Below are 18,364 nucleotides of genomic sequence, written 5' to 3' on the forward strand. Positions count from 1 at the left end.
CTATTGACCTGTGTTTGGGAGCTGTGTGTCCCAGCACCAGGATGGGTGAGCCCATGGATGGGACTGGAGGATGTCCCGTAAAATCCCTCGCTAGCATCTGCAGTCTCGGTGGGACGGGCTGGAAAGCCGAGGGCAGCCAGCCCCCAAAGCAGCTCCCAGCCATCTCCCACCTCCCGCTAAAGCTTGCTCACCTTCCCACTGTATCCATCCATTGAAGTTGAATTACTGAGCCTTCCACAGTGTTTTTCTCCTCCTGCCTTCTAAGACCAGCCACGTCCCTGTCCAAACCAAGTCCCCTCCTGCCCCCCCCCCCGCCCCGGGGCTCCCAGATCCTTGTTGCTTCTGGTTCCCCAGCCACGCAGCGGGGCTGCCTCTGCTCCTTTGGCTGCTTGGCAAGGAGGAGGCGAGCGGGAGATGAAGCGAGCATCTTAAACACAGCTGGAAGCATTTCCCATGGTGCTGCCAGCCAAAGCTGTGGGACCGCTATACGGCCCTGCTGCCGACCCCTCCGTCCTCCTCCTCAGTGGATGCGTCCCCCTCCATCCTCCCCACACTGCGATGGCTTCACAGGGGGGACTGTGCTGGGTTTGTGCTTGTCCCCAGTGGGTGCAGGGGACTAAAGCCACCGTGACACTTCAGATGATGCTTGGCCACATCCTAGGGACTGCCCCGCACTTTTCTTGAGAGCCAAGACATAAAGGACATGAACACGGGTGCGCCATGGCCAACACAGGCACTAACTCTCCCCAGTCCCCTCCGTGGTCGGCACAGCCGTATCCTGCAGGGTCCTGAGTACACATCAGTGCAGGGAGCAACCCCCCCCCCCCCCCCCCCCCCCAACAGGCACTGGGCATTTTGGGGCACACAGAGTGATTTATAAGCCCCTCGGGGAGCAGTGGCTGGAGCAGCCCATCCCTGCATCAGCCCCACACAGCTGCGTTTGGAGCAGCTCATCTGCATGCCTGGTGATTTATGGGGTAAGAGCATCCATCCCATCCCATGGCGTTCAGCTGGTGGGAAGAGGAAGGGGGTGGGTGGGAGAAAAGCTTCTCATTACCAGCATCTGCAACACCTCTCAAAGCCCCTGCACAGACCCAGGAGGGATTAACAGCCTGTCCTAAGGGCTGAGCAGGGATTTTTCACAGGGCTTGCTGTGAGAAACAGCCTGCCCCAAGCTGCTTTAAGGCAGGACCCTTCCCTACTGCAGCTCCAAGATAAACCACTGTGCGCTCTTGCATACAGAAATAGAGACACGAGGCATGGACAAGAAAGTTCTTCTGCTCCTGCCACCACCTGTCCCCTCTCCCCATGCTGCATATGATGGCACGGCAGCATGCCCGGCTGCTCTGGCACAGTGGCTGGACCCATGGCCCGAGGTGGCCGCATCCAGGCTCTCTTCCTCCCCTGCCCGGCCACCCCAGCAGACGGGAGGCTGCAGGTAAATGTGCCGGGAGGTCACGGCCTCTGCTCCGCCGTGTGTGGCCCCATGGAGCTGCAGAGGAGCTCTGCAGAGCCCCGGGGCTGCTGCCTCTCCCCTCGCTCCTTCTGTGGCTGCCTCCGCTTCAAACCCTTCTGACTGCCAAGAACAGGACTTCAGCATCCCCATGCGGTCAGACAGATCTGTTTCTCCTCATTTAGGCTTTGCTCTCAGCTGTTCAGGCCCAGTGGGCTCCCAGCTCGGGTCCTTGCGTCTTCTGTCATGCAAGGGCAGGCTGCTGAGCTCCCGAGAGCATTCATGAAGCGGTGACGGGGTCATTCCTCAGGACCAGGGGTGCTTCAGAGAGGATTGCAGAGGACAAGATGCAATTTTGGCTGCCCACTGGCTTTCCCTGGGCTGGGAAATGTGAGGAATCGCAGCTCTGGAGGGATGCAAGAGGAGAGCCACGGATCCAGCTCTCAGGTGCGGTTGATGGAAGAAATTGGGCAAATCCAGCCTCGGTCTCGGCATGCACACTGCAGGAGTCACCACCCAGCCGCTGACCAGGGACAGAGGCACGTAACCGGTCCCAGCAGGCACACCAGCAGCCACCAGCATGCTGGCTTTCCAGCACAGAACAGCCGCCACGCACCACCACCTCCTGGAGGCACCGCTCCTGTTGGCACAGCTCAGCACATGCCAGTAACAAAGATATTTGAAAGCGTCTCCCCAGGGCGCCCCTCCCTCCCTTATCTTAGAGGTCGGAGATCTAACGGCCCACTACTGAAGGCTGATCTGAAGGTGAGGTTTATTCAAACACATATTTCACCCCGGCTCCTGGGGCAGAAGGGACCCGTGTAGGAGGTTGAGCGAAACCTGAGGCTGTGGGCACGGCCGGCTGGAAAGCACTGGGAAAGGTCACCGGGCCGGTGGCCTCGCATGTTCCCATCCCTGGTGGGAGTCTGTCAACCTGGTAAAATATTTACGTGCTGACTCTGGTGGGGGCTTTATTCTCCTTCACGCCATCGGCTTCCCTTGGCTGCTCCAAGCCCCCTGCGCCTCAGGGTGGGTTTAATCAGCTCAGAGCAGGGGACGAAGGTGGAACGCACAGGTTCCTCCGTTAGGGGGAAAAATAAGGGGGGAGGCTGGTCTGTCAATTATTTGTGAGGGGAGGAAAACTGATTTCTGTTGAGATTCACACGAGGGTGAAAGGGGCAGCAAAAAAACATCGGTGTTTCTGCATCTTACTGATGGGTTTGTGACCACAGGAATGGATTTCAGTCTAAATACACACGGTGCTTAACCAAATACAGAATTAACAGAATGAAACCCACGCTCACACCAGTCAGGCCCACCAAGGGAGTAGGACAGGTCCACATAAAATCTGGGGGAGCAGAGCACTGCGGATGGGCAGAGGTTTTTAGTTTGACCTTCCCGAAGGCCCGCACGGACATTTTGCGGCCTTCCCAAGATAGATGCCCCTGCAGCGGGGCAGCTGCCACCATCCCTCCCCTGCATATCGCTGTCCTGCTTGGCCACGGCCGTACTCCTGCTCCTGAAAACGAAGCCCTGGTGCTGGTGTAAATGAAGCAGCACAGGGAGGGATCGCCGCAGCAGCCTGGTGGGTGCACCACGCCGTGGTGCCTGCAGGTCCCTAATAGACACCCGGCTGCGTGCAGTGGTCAGCATCCTCCCCACACCAAAACTCATCCCCCCCAGGCACCCTGCTGCAGCCCGTGCAGGACAACTGGTGAAAAACACCTCATTTCTGAAGCAGGATTAGTAAAACTTTCCCCCAGAAGGAACGTCTGCACAGCTCCTTTTTCTTCAGAGGGCTGGTTTTGAAGCTGGCTGGTTCAACTGCAACAGTCCAGACTTCAAATTGAATCAGAAAGTCTGATTTCCAACAGCAACCAGATTAGGCTGAGAGCTGCGACCAGAGGAAGCAGCCCTGCCAATACACCTGCACAGACTTAATGTCACACAAACATTAGCAGGACTGACACTAATGCTTCGATTTCTGTAGTAAAGGACACTCATGCTCCCGTTCTTTCCGTTCCCTAACAGCTATGAGAATTCATGGACCTATTCCCTCCTGTCCTTAGCCCATGGATGTACCACTATGTATGAGAGGTAATAAAAATTCAGGCAGGTTTACGAACTAGGGAAAGAATGTGAATCAATAAATAGGAACAGTGGTTTTATATTGTTTATTTTTAAAACATGAAACCCAAGCTGAATAGAAACCACAGAAATTACATTTAGTTCTTTTTTTTTTTTTTTTTAGTATTTGCAAACCAAAAAATTACAGTAAAAAATAGCTACATTACAATCAATAGAACTACAGAATTAAAAGTAAAGATACAAAAATGGGCTCAATCCTCTTTAACCCTCACAATTTAAAAACATTTTGGGTAAGTGCAGGAACTCTTCAAAGAAACTAGCAGGTTCAAAGTTTAAAAAAAAAATTATATATATTTATATATATATGTATATAAAGTGGTATGATATACAACCATTATGGTTAAGAAGAAAGAAACGAAACAGAGAAGTTACAAAAAGGCCAGGTACATGATCACCATTAGGTTTCTGTGCACAGTGTCCAAGAAAAAAAAAAAAAAAACAACTTCCCTCTGAATGACGTCAATGAAACTCATGGGGCCTCCCGTTAACAAGGGACCTGAGGCACACGACGTGGCAGCTGGGCACCCGGCCCCAGCGCAGAGGACGATGAAAGAAATGAAGCTTTTCTGGGAGCCCAGTGCCCTCCTGCACAGAGGCCACTGGAGAAGTCTTCGTGGGAGATTAGAGGAGGAAGAGGAAGGAAGGAGTTTGGAATTGCATAGTGAGGAGCAATGTGGTATCAAATACGCAGAGCACCTAGAGCTTCATGCTACAGTTATCCTCTTTAGGAAAGGAATATTTTGAACTTTCTGGTTGTACATCAATTTATGTTCCACTTTGTTCACGCACGCAGCCACAGGGGCTGGGTGAGCACCCGGCAGCTCGAGGCCACTGGTGACCCAACCCTTCTCTCTCCCAGCTGGGCAACACACTCACCATCATGGCTCGGCAGGAGATCCCACTGTTCCCCCCAAAAGCACGGACCGCTTGTTAGCCATCTAGGAACTGCTACCAAAGCATCCCACACTTCTGCTGGGCCTCCTGGAAGGACTAGAGAAGCCATCCATCGCACGCACACAGATCACTTCTGGAAAATGAAAGTAGTTGGTGATGAAAGAAGCCACCTGGCCAAAGGTACAGATTAAGTCTGGTCGGGTCCCCTCTCTCAAGGTGTTAGATCTACTCCTTAGTATCTGCCTGGAGGGCTTCTCCCCTCCCACCCGGAGGTGTTCAGTGAGTTACTAACAGATTTGTTTGCCAGGGGAAGACCCTGGCTTGGTCCCTACGTAGGAAGTACTTCAAAGACCCCTCTCTACCTAAGGAGAAACTCACCCACCTAATCTACACCTCAATCAGGTGAGGTGGCTCTAAGCAACAAGCCAAGACACCGCTCTCTTCTTCAAAGGGCTCAGCACGCAAGTTCAGCTGCTGCTGGAAGGTGGGACCAGAAGTTAATGCGGGTTTATCCACACGGGTATCTGTACCTTGCTCGCACGGGTATCCACGCACTCCTGCCTGCTATCACCCCGCAGTACCAAGAGCTCTCACGAGCGATGGCTAAGCAGCCCCCCGAGAAGCTGTTTACTCTCAGAAAGGCCAAGCTTTTCATGTGAACACTACATATTTTTAGGGAACTGCTATGGAAATCCTGACTTGGGATCGCTGAAATCCCCATGCACTGTGTCCTCCTCAAAGCACTCAAATGAACATCCTTGCATCTTGGCTGAGATGACTGTACACGGAAAATTAACACCTATCAAATGGAGAAAACTTAAAAAGGACAGGAGGGGAAGGGAGCACTCCATCCTTCACATTTGGGTACATGGATGCACGCTAAAAATCTTAGCTTGAACCCTTTTATCAGCACATAAAATGAACTCAGTTTAATAGTACATACAGGATACAAACACTACAGTTATATTCCCAAGACAGCACAAGAAATTCACAGCCAAGTCTTGATTTGATTTCCTTTACAATTACAATGCAGTCTTGAACACTGGACGCAAGAGTCCAACATGCTATTTACATTTCACATTGTGGAGATGTTCGTGTGCTTGGAAGAGTTCTCAGTTCCAAAAGAAAAAGTCATTCACACATGATGATGCAGTGGAAATAAACCAAGCCAACCAGACAAGCCAATGACCACATTTGTGCTTCTGAAAAAGTAACATGAAGTGTCTTCACCGATGCAGTCACCTTTGACCGGAACACGCCGCCTTCCCTGTTGCAGTCAGTGAGGTGTCCAGAGGCCAATCTCAGCTCCCCTGACTCCTGGACCCTTTTGTTAGCGACCAGTAACACGATTCATGTTCTGATAAGGTCAGCTGGGACACGCCAAGCGATACAGCCTCGGCGCTTTGTCACATTAAGAACAAAGACACACAATGGAAGAGAGAGAGGTCTCCACAGCTTTCCCCCCTACAGCTCGAAGAGTTTGGACTCCCTCAACCATGAATGCCATCTAGAACAGATGAGTCTTCGCCAGATAGCACCTGCTGTTCACCCTAGAGGGAGGCACAGAGTCTGGGAGATCTTGGCTTTTCCAAAGTCCACTCCTCAGACAAAGTGTGACCGTATGGATGAGACTGATTACGTCGCAGCCATAAGAATAGGCAAAGGCCACCTGTTCTTCAGCAGATCCACTCAGACCAGCCTGCAGAAATGCCACACTGTCGCTCAAGGTTCCAGTAAAAAAAAAAAAAAAAAAAAGGAAAAAGAAAAAGTACTAACAACAATAATAAAACAAAACCAAAACGTTTGTCTGTGTTTCCTATCCAGCGCTCTGCACAGCATGCAGCGGGGCAGCAGAGTTCCAGGATGCTTTACAAAAGTGCAATATCCATGTCAAGTAAAGGAAGTGCTGGCTGGACAAAAGTACACAGCTCACACTGCAGTTATGTTATGCTGGCCTCCAGAGAGCAAAACGTCATCTCCAAAACATTCTTTCCAGTTATATTTTGAAGTCACAGAGCACATATCTCCACATCTGTGCCTTGCTGCAAGCCCCAAACGTTGTCAGAAGCTGTTCTGGGTGTTACGAGTGACTACGCCAAGCCTTGGAAGGAAGCAGGACAAGGTGGCTGCTGCATTAGGTGCTGCAAACAGGAGGCATAGGCTCCCCATGCCCCTCCTGGCACAGGCAAAGCCACTGTGGCAATTTGGATCCAACCCCTCCCAAAATGCAATCACATCCGTATTCAGGATGCTTTCTGTATACAGCAATGTCAGTATACAGAAGCACCTGTCCTCACAGGGTTCCCCACACCCTCCAGCCTTCAAAATGCTTGCCTTCAATGAGCAGGATCAGGCCACAGATTTTAGGGCAACTCCCCTACAAATGACAGCTGAAGTCGCAATCTGGGCACATCCTTGCAGGGACAGATGACAGTAGAACGATTTGTTCTTAGTAAGCATTATATGGCTCTTGCTTCTTTCTTCAAAGCGAGGGGAAGGTTCAGTTCCCCCCCTGGATAGCAGTTGCATACTTTGGGCCCTGCAAGCTAACCATGCCACGTGCTTGCACGCCCGGGGTCTTCTGGTAGGCTTTAAGACAAGGTGGAAAACCTGGTGCTCATGAGCCACAGAAATCCCTCCATACAAGCTGCGGCTATGTTTCCCTGCCCTTGTAATTTGATAACACCGAGGTATGTTTCAGTGTGAAGCCCCTCAAATGCGTCTGAAAGGCCTACTCAGTCCTGAGCAAGAAAATCCTGCTTCCACAGATTTACGGTGAAGTGTGAAGTTTTCTCCCAAACCTTCTCTTCCTGGCTGCGCGGTGCCTTGTCTTCCCTTTCTCCCTCACTCCTTTGAATGGTACAAGCTGGCCTACAGCTTTTTGTTCTGTTAGTGGTTTATCTTCTTAAGAGGAGCTCAAAGCTTGCTTTCCACAGAGCTGGTACCCTTTGAGAGCAAACACCATCATTGCGAGGAGCAATCCTTACCTCACTGCAAGAAGGCAACTGACTTGAGTAAAGGCAGATTGGTAGATTTTGTGCCCCGTACAGCAAACGTGGGGTAAATGGACACCAAGCCTGAACGTCACCGATGTGAAGATTAACTGCCTCTGCCAATGGCTCAACTCCAGTTTGAGGGATATTTCCCACTTTATTTCTTCTGCCAGTTATTTAATATCATGCTCAGCAGCCACACTGCTGCTCAGAGGTTAAAAAACAAAAACAAAAAACACCAACAGAAGGAACATCATAGTTTCCCTACTGAAAGGCCAGTACTCTACAGTACTACTAGCTGCCCAAGAGGCAGCCTGCTCTTCCAGTAGTAAGTGGTCAGTGTCCTTTGGAGCACTGCTCTTCAGTGGAAAGTACAGCACCAATGGAGGATGTTGCCCTTTGCAGGCACCCAGCTGCCCCTTTGCAAGCCTTGTTCTAGCTCATGCCTAGAAAAATGCCTACATGTGCCTGAATATGGTCAGATAGTGGTTAGCAATGTGCCTTGAAAAACAAAAGCAAATAGAAAAAAATATGTTCTGACAGTCACAACATTCTCCAAATGCCCAAATGATGGCATTTGTGTTTCTGATTCCGGAGCACAGAAGATATACTGAGGATTTTGTGAGTTTGTTAGGATTGAGGCTCCAAAAAACTTCCTTCAGTGCCAGTTCAGCAGCCCTGTGCTGTAAACTGTGATAAAAAAAAAAAAAAGGAATAAAAAAAGAAAAATAAAGTCCACCAGAGTTCACAGGTCACTCCTGCAGGGAGTTTGCATTTGCTATAAATCCATTGGTGCTTGCAGTCCCTCTTGCTTTTGCAAGCTGACTGTCCCATAAGACCTAATATCAGACAGCTGAAACTCTTCAGTGCAAAAAAAAAAAAAAAAAGAAAAAAACACCAAAAAAAAAAACAACCAAAAAAAACCAACCATAAAGTCTTACAAGTCTTTTCCTGGAAAAGTTTGGCACCAAGTGGGTGGTGGCTGGCTCCTGTTTGTTCTGTGTGTTGGCCTCATAAAAGCAGCACCAAGAACGCCATCTGCAAGTACCTGGGCTTCCCTGGTGGAGCAGAGAGGTCAGGTTCAGAGCAATGGACCGGGTACTTAGGTGGTGCTGTGACACCCTGCTCCTCCTGAAGAATTCACATGCTAGATAGAGTGGGAAAGAAAACAGCACTTTCTTAATTGATTTTTTTTTTTGTTACCATGCTAGTGGAGTGGTTTTCTCTAGAAAAGAGCCACAGGCTCACAGATTACAGTGGATATACAGTGACACCAAGAGGCAGGGGTTTCCCTCCTCCCTCACACAGGGCACTGGACCAGAGGACTCCCCCCCAGATGCTGTATTGTGCATTGGCTCAGCTTTCCCTCGTTGTTCGCTAGTCACAGACACCGAAACTCTGTCTCTTCAGCGTTTGACAGACCAAGCAGCTCCACTGATCCCACTGCAGAAGTAAGAAGAGATCTACCACCATCTTTCACCGCATCCCTCTGAGGAACAGAAGGGGAAAAAATGGGGGCAGAATATATTCACCAACATTTTCTATCGGGCTACTCTGTTAAAGCTGGCCCCAGGCAGCTGGAATCCAGGACAGGATGGTAATCTCTTGGTTGCTTGCCTGTACGTGCTTGCTCTCTCTTGCACATCAGGTACAGCAAAGTGAAGGCTTAAATTCAAAAGGGGCTTCCACTCCAGTAGGCAGGTACCAGGTTGAAGGGGTGGTCTGGGCTGGAGAAACAGGAGCTGCACTGGATTTTGGGCAGAACAGCAGGATTGTTCTACGAGGACAGCACAGGGGCACAGCAGTTGGCACATTGTTTTGTCTGACTGCACATGTGGGTTTTCTTGTTGTTTTGTTTTTGTTTTTTGCCTTTTTTTTTTTTTTTTTTGCTTTAGCTTTTTCATTTTAATGCACACTGCCAGCATCCGGACGAGGTTGGTTGGTGGCGAGGTATTTGGCTCTCATGCTGGAGGTGTACTGGAGGAAGACAAGAAAAAAAACAACAAAACACAAACAACAGAACAGAAAAGTCAGTCATAATGACTAATGTAAGCATGGAACGACAGACTACGACCGCCTCCCAGCATAAAATGGTCTGTATTTACTGCATATCAAGGAGCTGCTGGCTTGGTCTGACAAGGAAAATTTCACAAATCATTGAGTAGCCAAGTCTGAGTAACATACTGTCAAGCCTGTTGCAAGGTTGATGGCCAGGTCAGTGCAGATGGGCTAATGATTTAACCAAGCTCTCAATGGAGAAGGAAATCCAACAGTCATCGAGTCAAATTATGCCATATTTCACTTGGGAGAAAAGAGGGAAATGGAAATGATGCAGATGTAAAAACCCACCACATACCTTCGTCCTCAATTAGTCACGTTGACAGAAAAAGGAGGTTGAAAAGGAAACGGAAATAAAGTACATTGCATTTTACTGCAACGAGGGCATAAGATGACTGCATGTGTCGCAGATGGACAGTTCGAAAGAAAAGTGTGGAAGAATGAATCTTTGTGAACAATTTATGCCTGAGAGAGAAGAGACCCCGCCAGACCGGCAACAGGCTGCCATCCCACAAGATGATATTAGCTAACAGTTATCAGATGGTTAATTATCCACCAGTGGCTTGGGATCCAGCCTGCGAACCACGCAGTGGTAGACAAGACTCCAGCCTGGGGGTGAGAAAAGAAATTCACAAAGATGAGAGGTGCCTTTGGTTTGGGGGTTGTTTTCTTCTTTTTTTATTCCAAGCAAGGTAATCCAAAACAGCTCCCAGAAACTACAAGGGGAACATATGCCATTCAGTTTTGACTACTGAGCTGAAAAGCATGCAAATCACACACCGCAGTAAGAACAAAAGTCTTTGTCTTTTTATGCCAATGTGTTCAATGCCTTCATCATGGCCATGCTACTGCTTCTGTGATTCTGCTACCATGATACTAACAACCAAGCAATGAGGACAGGTTTTTTTTTCCTCTTTTTATACCAGCAAGAGCTTGAATAATTCTATAATATCCCCATCTTACTTCCCAAGAGTGTTTTTCAGCATACTGACTTTTTATCACCTTTAAAATTGTACCACATGAAATAGCCAGTTAAGCTGGCAAAGAGACAACCGAAAGGCAGTTCCCCACCAGGAGGTAGGATTTATCTTGCACGCTGGGAAAGAACATTATGAGGTATCCCTAGGCTCTCAAAAGCTCAGATATTCAAAGGGGTTTTCAGAGAGTTAACGGTATTTTAATCAGTTTTCCTTCACAGACCAAACCGGGCTGAAGCTCTGCACAATACAAGAGAGAGACTGCTCCTTTAGCAGGGCTGACCCCATCAGCACAAGATGAAGACACCTGAGGCTTATTTGCACACTCAACTTTTAGTGTCTTCCATAATTGGAAAACTTTCTGCAGAAAATGGATCTTAATATAAAACTCTGGCCCAGAAATGGCATCTATATTTAGAAGACAAAGGGTACATATGTTCTTTCTCTTTTTAAGACGTATTTTTTTTTGCCACTGAGAAAGAAAAAGTAGAAAATACCAAGCTGAGCCAATTGAACTGTATATTCTATACAGTTTATGAATTATGATTACTGTTTCAGAAATGAAGCTTAGAGCATTATTAAAACATATGGGACTAACCCAACAGGCTCAAAGAGGCTTAGAAGTCAAAGAGCTTTCTCATAGGATAAGTAGGACACATTTCAGATAGCATACTGCTGAAATTACCAGCCAAGCATCATGCTAAAAAGAGGGTCTTAGAAGGCATTTGATTGCTCATTTTCCATTTGTATTCTATATGTGAAGTGTCATAGGAGATGAGTATGAACACAGAACTTGCAGTTGCTAAGGTTTTTTAAGAAGTACTTAGAAAAAAAAATCAAGGATTATGGAAGGTCATTGTGCATCTTGCTAGACAAATCATATAGATTCAGCACACAACTTGCAGCATCAACTTTCTTTAGAACATTACAAATCAAGGAAGGCCAACTGATGAACTGCATTTCAATGATGTACAGAGTACAATCATTGTGGAGGGAGAACTTGAAAAGAATTCACTCCTCCCTCCTCCAAGAAAAAAACACCACAGTTGTTTAAGAGACACTGAAACAAAGTAATCAGGATCATGAGATTTGGACAGTCAAGCAGAGAGCATTTTACATTCAAACCTACCTGCAATCCACCACAAGGAACAAATCAAGACTCAATAGTCAGAGTTAGGGCTGATGTTCTCTCCTTAACACAGGATTTTTGCACCTTTGAACCTTTTCCCATTACAGTTTGAACGAGTTACTCCTTCTGTTAAAGTATATATGTAATGACCGTGAAAAGTATGGTTGAAAACTGGAAGCAGAGAGCTAACACTTCTGCACACCCCTCATGAGCAGCACAGCTCTACAAGCGTGCGCTGAATCTTTTGTCACTGTGTTAGGTTCACTGTATGAATGTTTTGCTCCGTATGCTGTTGGCAGTCTCTCGCCCAAGTCCTTCAGTCCTCTGCTGGGAAGCAAAGGAAAGATGCTGTGGAATACACAGATCCCTACATCTAGACAGGCCAATAGATGAAGATGTATCAGCGCAAACTTGCCAGTCACATGGATATGAAACCAAAATGTACTATCCACGGTTAAAATAACTTTAGACTTCAGTTCCCTTAAAAAAAAAAATCTAAAGAAAGACCTCTAAGCCTGAGCACAACAATTCAGAGCTCAGGAGGTCTTGGTCCCTGCTCAGAGGTAACCTGGATACAGTGCCTGACCCAGCCATAAGGTACGCAGTTGCATTTAGTTTCTTTTAAAGAGAAGCTTTCATAGAAGGTTAAAGAACATGCACAATGCATCGATTCTTCCAGTACTCTCAGCGCCCAGGTGCCTATACGCCCTCTCATACCTTTCTGAACCCATCACGGATGACAGGACCTTCACCACGCTGTTAGCTCCCCTGAGCAGAGCACCTAACAGCCTTCTTGTTGCCATTTCTCCAGGTGTCTCGTGTTATTCCACACAACACACCTCTCAGTCACTTACCAGTCAGCTAGGACAAACACAGCCGATTGCATGCAAGTTTATTTTTGCATTTCTTAAAAAGAAAGAGTCTCTCCTTTACATCTAGCCTTGCTGAGGGCATAAAAACTTCGATAGGCATAATTGCCAGCACATAAAAGTTAGGTGCTTAACGCATGTAGCCTGCATACAAAGGAATCACTGGTTGCAAAAACTAATAAAAATTAATGAGAATAATCGGTTAATTTTAGAGATCACGAATTCTACCAAGCCCTGTGAACTGTGCAGATCGTGAATACTTCACTGCTAACTGAGCTATGCTGGAAGATCACTTACCACGTGAAACCATGACTCCGAGTAAAAACCATTTACTGTTTGTGGTTAAAAAAACACATACATCTCTCTTTGGCTACCCTGACTTTGATTTCCTGCCAGAGCTGTTCAGGTAAGCCAATGAAGACCAAAGCTTCTGGAGTCAAGTTCTTAAAAGCTGATCCACCTCTCAAATAGCTACAGCACAGTAAACACACAGGCTTTGGTATCATTATGTATGGGAGGTACAACATGGAGGGAAACAGCTAATTCCAGCCAGTGGGTTCTGAATTCAAAGGGACTTAAGTTTTCCAAGTCAAAAGAACAGAGCTTCTGTTTGTTTTGTTTGTTTTTAAAGTCTTGGAAAGAATGCAATGGCTTTTTCTTAGCCCTGCAGACAGCCACATTAAACTCTGGGTGTGACCTTAGGTAAACAAAAGACAGTCAAGACTGAAATGAGGTCATGTTCCAGCCCAGAGGGTATCTCAAATCCAGAATGAAGACTAGAATTTCCCCCCCCCAGACAATATTTTATGGGATAGACCCATAAGCAGTTTTCTAGCTTTGCTACGATACCACCTGCAGGAACCAGAAAGCAGAAAAGACACCACAAGCCCAAGAGCAGTCTTTACAAGACTTCAGAATGAAGAAAGTCGTGACCCTTTCAAGGGTGCTAGCACCATGCTTCAAGACAAGTTTGTGTTCATGCACCATGGGAGAAGGCACCAAGACACCCAATTCAGCCAGCACACCTCCCAGCACATCACAAGGCAGGCAGACAAATGGCACGAGGCAGCAAGAAGGCAGACCAAGCAGCAGCATGACAGAAAGGAACCCAATGCGAGGCTAAGTCCCCACAAGAACAGCAGAAATGGAGGAACAGCAGCTTTATGGACGTGTCTTTCTGGGAACAGACTGTAAGATTCGGGCCTTTGGCTGCATGGGCCAAAAGCAGCAGGCCTTTGTTCCAGCTGGAACCAACACCTTCCAGTTTTGGCTGTGGCTCCCTTGATGGAGCAACGCTATCCTTTACACCAAGTGAGTTGCATGGGTGTTGTAATTATACCCTGTATTCAACCAGGCTAAAAACTACAAGGCCTAAGACAGACTAGCTGCCTTTCTCTGTCTGCACGTGGCTTTCTCATGGACCACTGTGAGGGAGGACACACTGGCTACCTCGGAGAACACCCACAACAGCAGCACACTGGGAATTCAGACGGTGAAATGATGCTAAGAGGGCCCTGTTCAGAGCCGATGGGAGATGGATGGAATGATTTGGACACACACAGATCAAACAAAACAGTAAAAGGTTTGGAAACAGAATGAAATAGATCTTAGTGCTCGTATCTGGACCTTTCAGGACTATTTTTTTTTAAACTTACTCCTTTCTGACTTTAAATGCGAGGATAAAAGGAGGAGCTGCACACAGATCTAACAGGCACTGAAACAACTCTTTAGGACAGGCCACCATTACCAGCTAGGTTCTTTCAACAGATTAAAAATCCTACTGAGGAACTTAAAGCATGTGGCAGATAAGTATCTCTGGTTGTGGGCACATGCTGCTGTGACCAGTCAATAAAAAGAGAACAGTAGCAGGGCTCAGGGGATGCCAAAAAGTTGAAATAAGACACCCTGTCCTGACTGAAAAGCTGCTAGATTGGTTCTTGCTAGAAAATGGCTTCTTGGGATGGGAGAACTGTTCTGCATTTGAAGTGCAATGTTATTTGTACATTTAAGCAGTGCTCAGTACTAAGTGTTCAAGCTGTTCTCCAGCGTGGGCTTTGATTTAAAGCAGCCGTGAGTTAGCCTTTAGGAGGCACGGGCTTCTCCAACCATCACATCGTGCACCAGAAGCCTTTCCAAGGTTAATAATGCTCCTTCAGTCTGCACCAGAGCACAACTAAGTAACTTTAACCCTTGGCAGGAGGGAATGGGGTGGGAGCTGCAGAGGAAAGGAATGTGAAGAAATAAAAGGCACTGGCCTGGGATAAACAGTGCAGGGATGACAGGAGTGGTTGGGAGTGGAGAAGGGGTTGAGCAAGAAGGACCTTTTTTTCCAGTACCTGTTCCATTTGCGGGCGCTGTTACCAGTATGTCCGTGCACTGTCCGAGGGCTTAAGCTGCCAGCTCATATGGCTGCTACTGTCCATGGCAGCCAAATACAACTGTGATGACGCAAGAAAGAGAGAAAAAGAGAGTGCAGCCTCAACGTGCATGAAAAACACAGTGCAAGCAAGTGAAACGCTGTGGTGTGTGTCGGTGACAAGGTGGTCTCTACAACCCTAAGGGGATAGCCCTGTGGCAAGAAGGAGAAAACAGAAGGAATGAGAGGAGGGAAAAACAAACAAACAAACAAAAAGCCAGGAAAAGTAACGGACAAACAATGCAGCAGGATCATCACATCTTAGTTTTCACCATCTGTTCTCAGAAAGAAGCTAAATGGAATATATCAGCTTTGTCCACACATTGGACATACCCTGTTGAGATGGTTAACCCCCTCCTCCTCCCTCCCAGAAAGAGGCAGGGACATGCACATTAATATTCTCTTTTTATCGCTCTCTTTCTAACAGATAATTTGCTACAAACAGGTCCTGCAAGTTCTTCTGCTTCCATACAGTCTCAGTCACCTACTATGGAGAGCTGTGAATAGAAAACCAAACCAAAAAAAAAAAAAAAAAGGGGGGGGGGGGCAAAAAAACCACACAAAAAAAACAACCAAATAACAATAAAACAGAAAATCCCCCTGTCTCCTGCTGCCTGTCTGTACAGCAGGATAGCAGACAGTATTTGCCTTCTCTCCACTGCCCATCTACTATCAGTACATCCCTCCAGAAAAGACATTTATTTTACAGCCTATTCCTTGCTTCACCTAGGCAGAAGCTCCCTTTGTCTACAGGAGCAGCAATGCACCATCCTCCTCCTCCAGCTCCTACACTTCCCTACAGACCATATTGGTGGCTGCCAAGTCAAGTTCCGCTGGAAAAAAAAATAAATCTTGTAAATCTCAAAAATAAACCTCTTCTCTGAAGCCAGCCTAAAGGCACCAGGATTCGGATCCCCCTTCAGGGTATTAATGCAAACAGCTACCGAAGAACCAGGGAATGTCTTGCGTAACTGCAGCCCCTGTGGAAAGGAGCGTGCTTCTTCAGAAGCGTGAGAGCTGTAGGGGAAGGGGAGGCAGGACCTTGGCCTACAGACACTGAACAAACATATGCCTTGGCAGGTCTAGAGGCAGGAAATGCCAGTGGTAAAGCAAGCTCTTGCCATACTGTACTGTGTGCGGCACATCAGCTCCTCCCGAGGACTGTCGCGTTGCTGAGAGCAGATAAAGCTACCAGAGGTTGTGGTTCACAATACCAGGGATTGGGAAAAAAAATCTGTATTTTTAAGAAGGTTGCAAGAAATCTGACCAAGTACCAAGATAAGGCTCAACCTTCCAGTTTTCCTCTTTCTCTACGGTGAGGTGAACTGGTCATTTTGAAGTGAAAACATGAATGTGATGTCCCCCTTCCCACTGCAGTTCCTACTCCATCCTCCAACATCCTCCCCATGAATTTGAATCATGCACCGAGTATTTTCTTTACCTATACCTGAAGACTGGCTGATTATTAAACATGCTACTACTCATCCTCTGTAATCGCACCACCAAGTTAACGAGCACTGCGATGGCATGTGCTCCAGGTTCTGGCATAAGGTTCACAGGATCCAGTGAAGGAGGGCAAGATTCATCTAGTTCTTACACATACATGAAGGCATGCCCATGTTTTATCCAGCATACTGAAATGGCTACCAGGCCACTCCAAATATCAAAACCTTCCATGAAAGTGTTTTGTTTTTTTTCCCTCCGTAGGAAATTAAATACAAAAATAGATTCTAAAGAAAGTAAAAGAGTTGTGAAACAAAGATTAAAAAAAAAATCTCAACAGCAACAAAAAAAATACAAATTTCATCCTACTGTCTCTTTAGGGCAGATTAAGGAGAGAGGTTCAGCAATAACTCTGAATTTACTGCTTTAACAAATTTCTTTGTAAACTTGAGGAACCAGTGCCACAGATAGCAAGAATACTGCATGCAAGTGAATCATCCTGCTGAAGTCACCCACCAAGACACTCATGCATTTCAGTGGTGGCAGGACTGGGCCCATAGGATTACCAGTGTTAACAGATTTAGTTTTATTATTTTTATGTGCAATGTCAAAAGTAGCAGAGTTGAGTTTTATTATCCATGGCAGGTGAGACACGGCTTGTCTATTCAAATTGCTGCCATTTATGGGCCAGATCCTGTGCTTGGCTACACAACCAGCTCCCTTGAGAGTATACAGGAGTGGTAAATGTGTATTCCCCAAAATTGCTGAAGCAGAGAGGAGCAGTAAAGAGAGACTTACTGAGGGAGGTGGGGACTCCCGGCCAATGAGCGGGGTATTCTCACAACGGGGGTTCTGGAAATTTGCATTCTGGCTCCTAGGAAAGGAAGACACACATGGTAATGGGGGTACGTGCCACACTTCTCTGGGAAGGTCTCTGACAGTGACATGGGACAGAGTATACATCCCCCCAGAACTACTGTATCAAATCAGTCTCGTCTCCCTCAAAGCTTTTCTTACAGGCCAACTGGATCCCCTTTTTCAGTTAAGGACACAAAACTAGCATTATTTTCCTCAGATTAAGCACTATCTTTACACTCGGAACAGCCCACACTGAATCATGTCGAATGATTTAAAAATAGGTTTGTGTGAAAAATCTGCCTCTCTGCAGAGTCAGAACTGCCATGCTGTAGAAATGGAGATAAAATAAGGACAAAGTCTAAGGGGAAGAAAACGATGTGGCAGCCCAAAAGAGATGGGCCCTGAAGGGAGTCAAAATGTGATCAGAGTTCAGCACTTGCGGAGAAAGCTCTGAAGGTCCCACCTGAACTAGGTAGCTCCAGACCACAACAAATGTCAGAGCTGACTGCAATTACTGGGAAGGAAAGAGCCTGCAGGTTTTGTTATGGCTCTCAGTGTCTCAGGAGGCTTAAAATCTTCTCGCAAAACTGCTCTATCTGAAGAGTCAGGTCTTCTGGGGATCAGATTGTGCAATAAGGAGCCTGGACAATACTACTATTTTTTATTTTTTTCCGTAGGCAGATGTCTAAATCCCACAGTACAAAGTGATTCATGTTTTTGAGTATGCTGCCTAATAAACCCCTTTCTACTGCAGTACTTTTAAGCAATCCCATTCTCCCAGCAGATGCTAATCGGGAAACATGCCTTTTGACATTTCAGACAGAATCCCTTACCACCTCCAATGCCTGGTTGAAAGCACCAGCCTCGCAGCGCTTAGCAACGACAAAATCCGAGTGAAGCAGCTCGGGCAAGTTGCAATATGGCCTTTTTGTCAGGATACTCACATGTACTCTGTGACGGGAGCATTGCTGACTGTGTGTGCTGCTGCTGGAATGCTGGTCTCACTGCCATAACTACTCCCACAGCTATAGAGGCTGGGCATGTGCACTCTGTAAAGATTATCGTGTGTCTGTCTGCTCCCCTGAGCAGCTGATTCTTCTTCCCCATCATCATCTGAGCTTCTGCA

At 47.0% G+C, this 18,364-nt stretch overlaps 1 protein-coding gene across 3 annotated transcripts in view; it reads right to left on the reverse strand.

Moving 5' to 3' along the window:
• Positions 1 to 3,614: 3,614 nt before the first annotated feature.
• Positions 3,615 to 18,364, reverse strand: part of TTYH3 (tweety family member 3) — a 79,458-nt gene continuing 64,708 nt past the window's right edge. Inside the window, exons 12-15 of one of the 3 annotated variants that reach the window (XM_040574902.1) lie at positions 18,183 to 18,359; positions 17,179 to 17,254; positions 14,858 to 14,959; positions 9,345 to 9,465 (exon numbers count right to left, since the gene is read on the reverse strand). In XM_040574902.1, the coding sequence (XP_040430836.1) occupies positions 14,879 to 14,959; positions 17,179 to 17,254; positions 18,183 to 18,359 (334 nt within the window). In that variant the 3' untranslated portion in view covers positions 9,345 to 9,465; positions 14,858 to 14,878. Of the gene's footprint in view, positions 9,466 to 14,857; positions 14,960 to 17,178; positions 17,255 to 18,182; positions 18,360 to 18,364 lie in introns of all 3 variants that reach the window. The other 2 variants (XM_040574903.1, XM_040574904.1) reach the window with 2 other exon arrangements.

Source organism: Cygnus olor, chromosome 15 (genome assembly GCF_009769625.2).
Source record: "Cygnus olor isolate bCygOlo1 chromosome 15, bCygOlo1.pri.v2, whole genome shotgun sequence".
In the NCBI taxonomy this organism is placed as follows: domain Eukaryota; kingdom Metazoa; phylum Chordata; class Aves; order Anseriformes; family Anatidae; genus Cygnus; species Cygnus olor.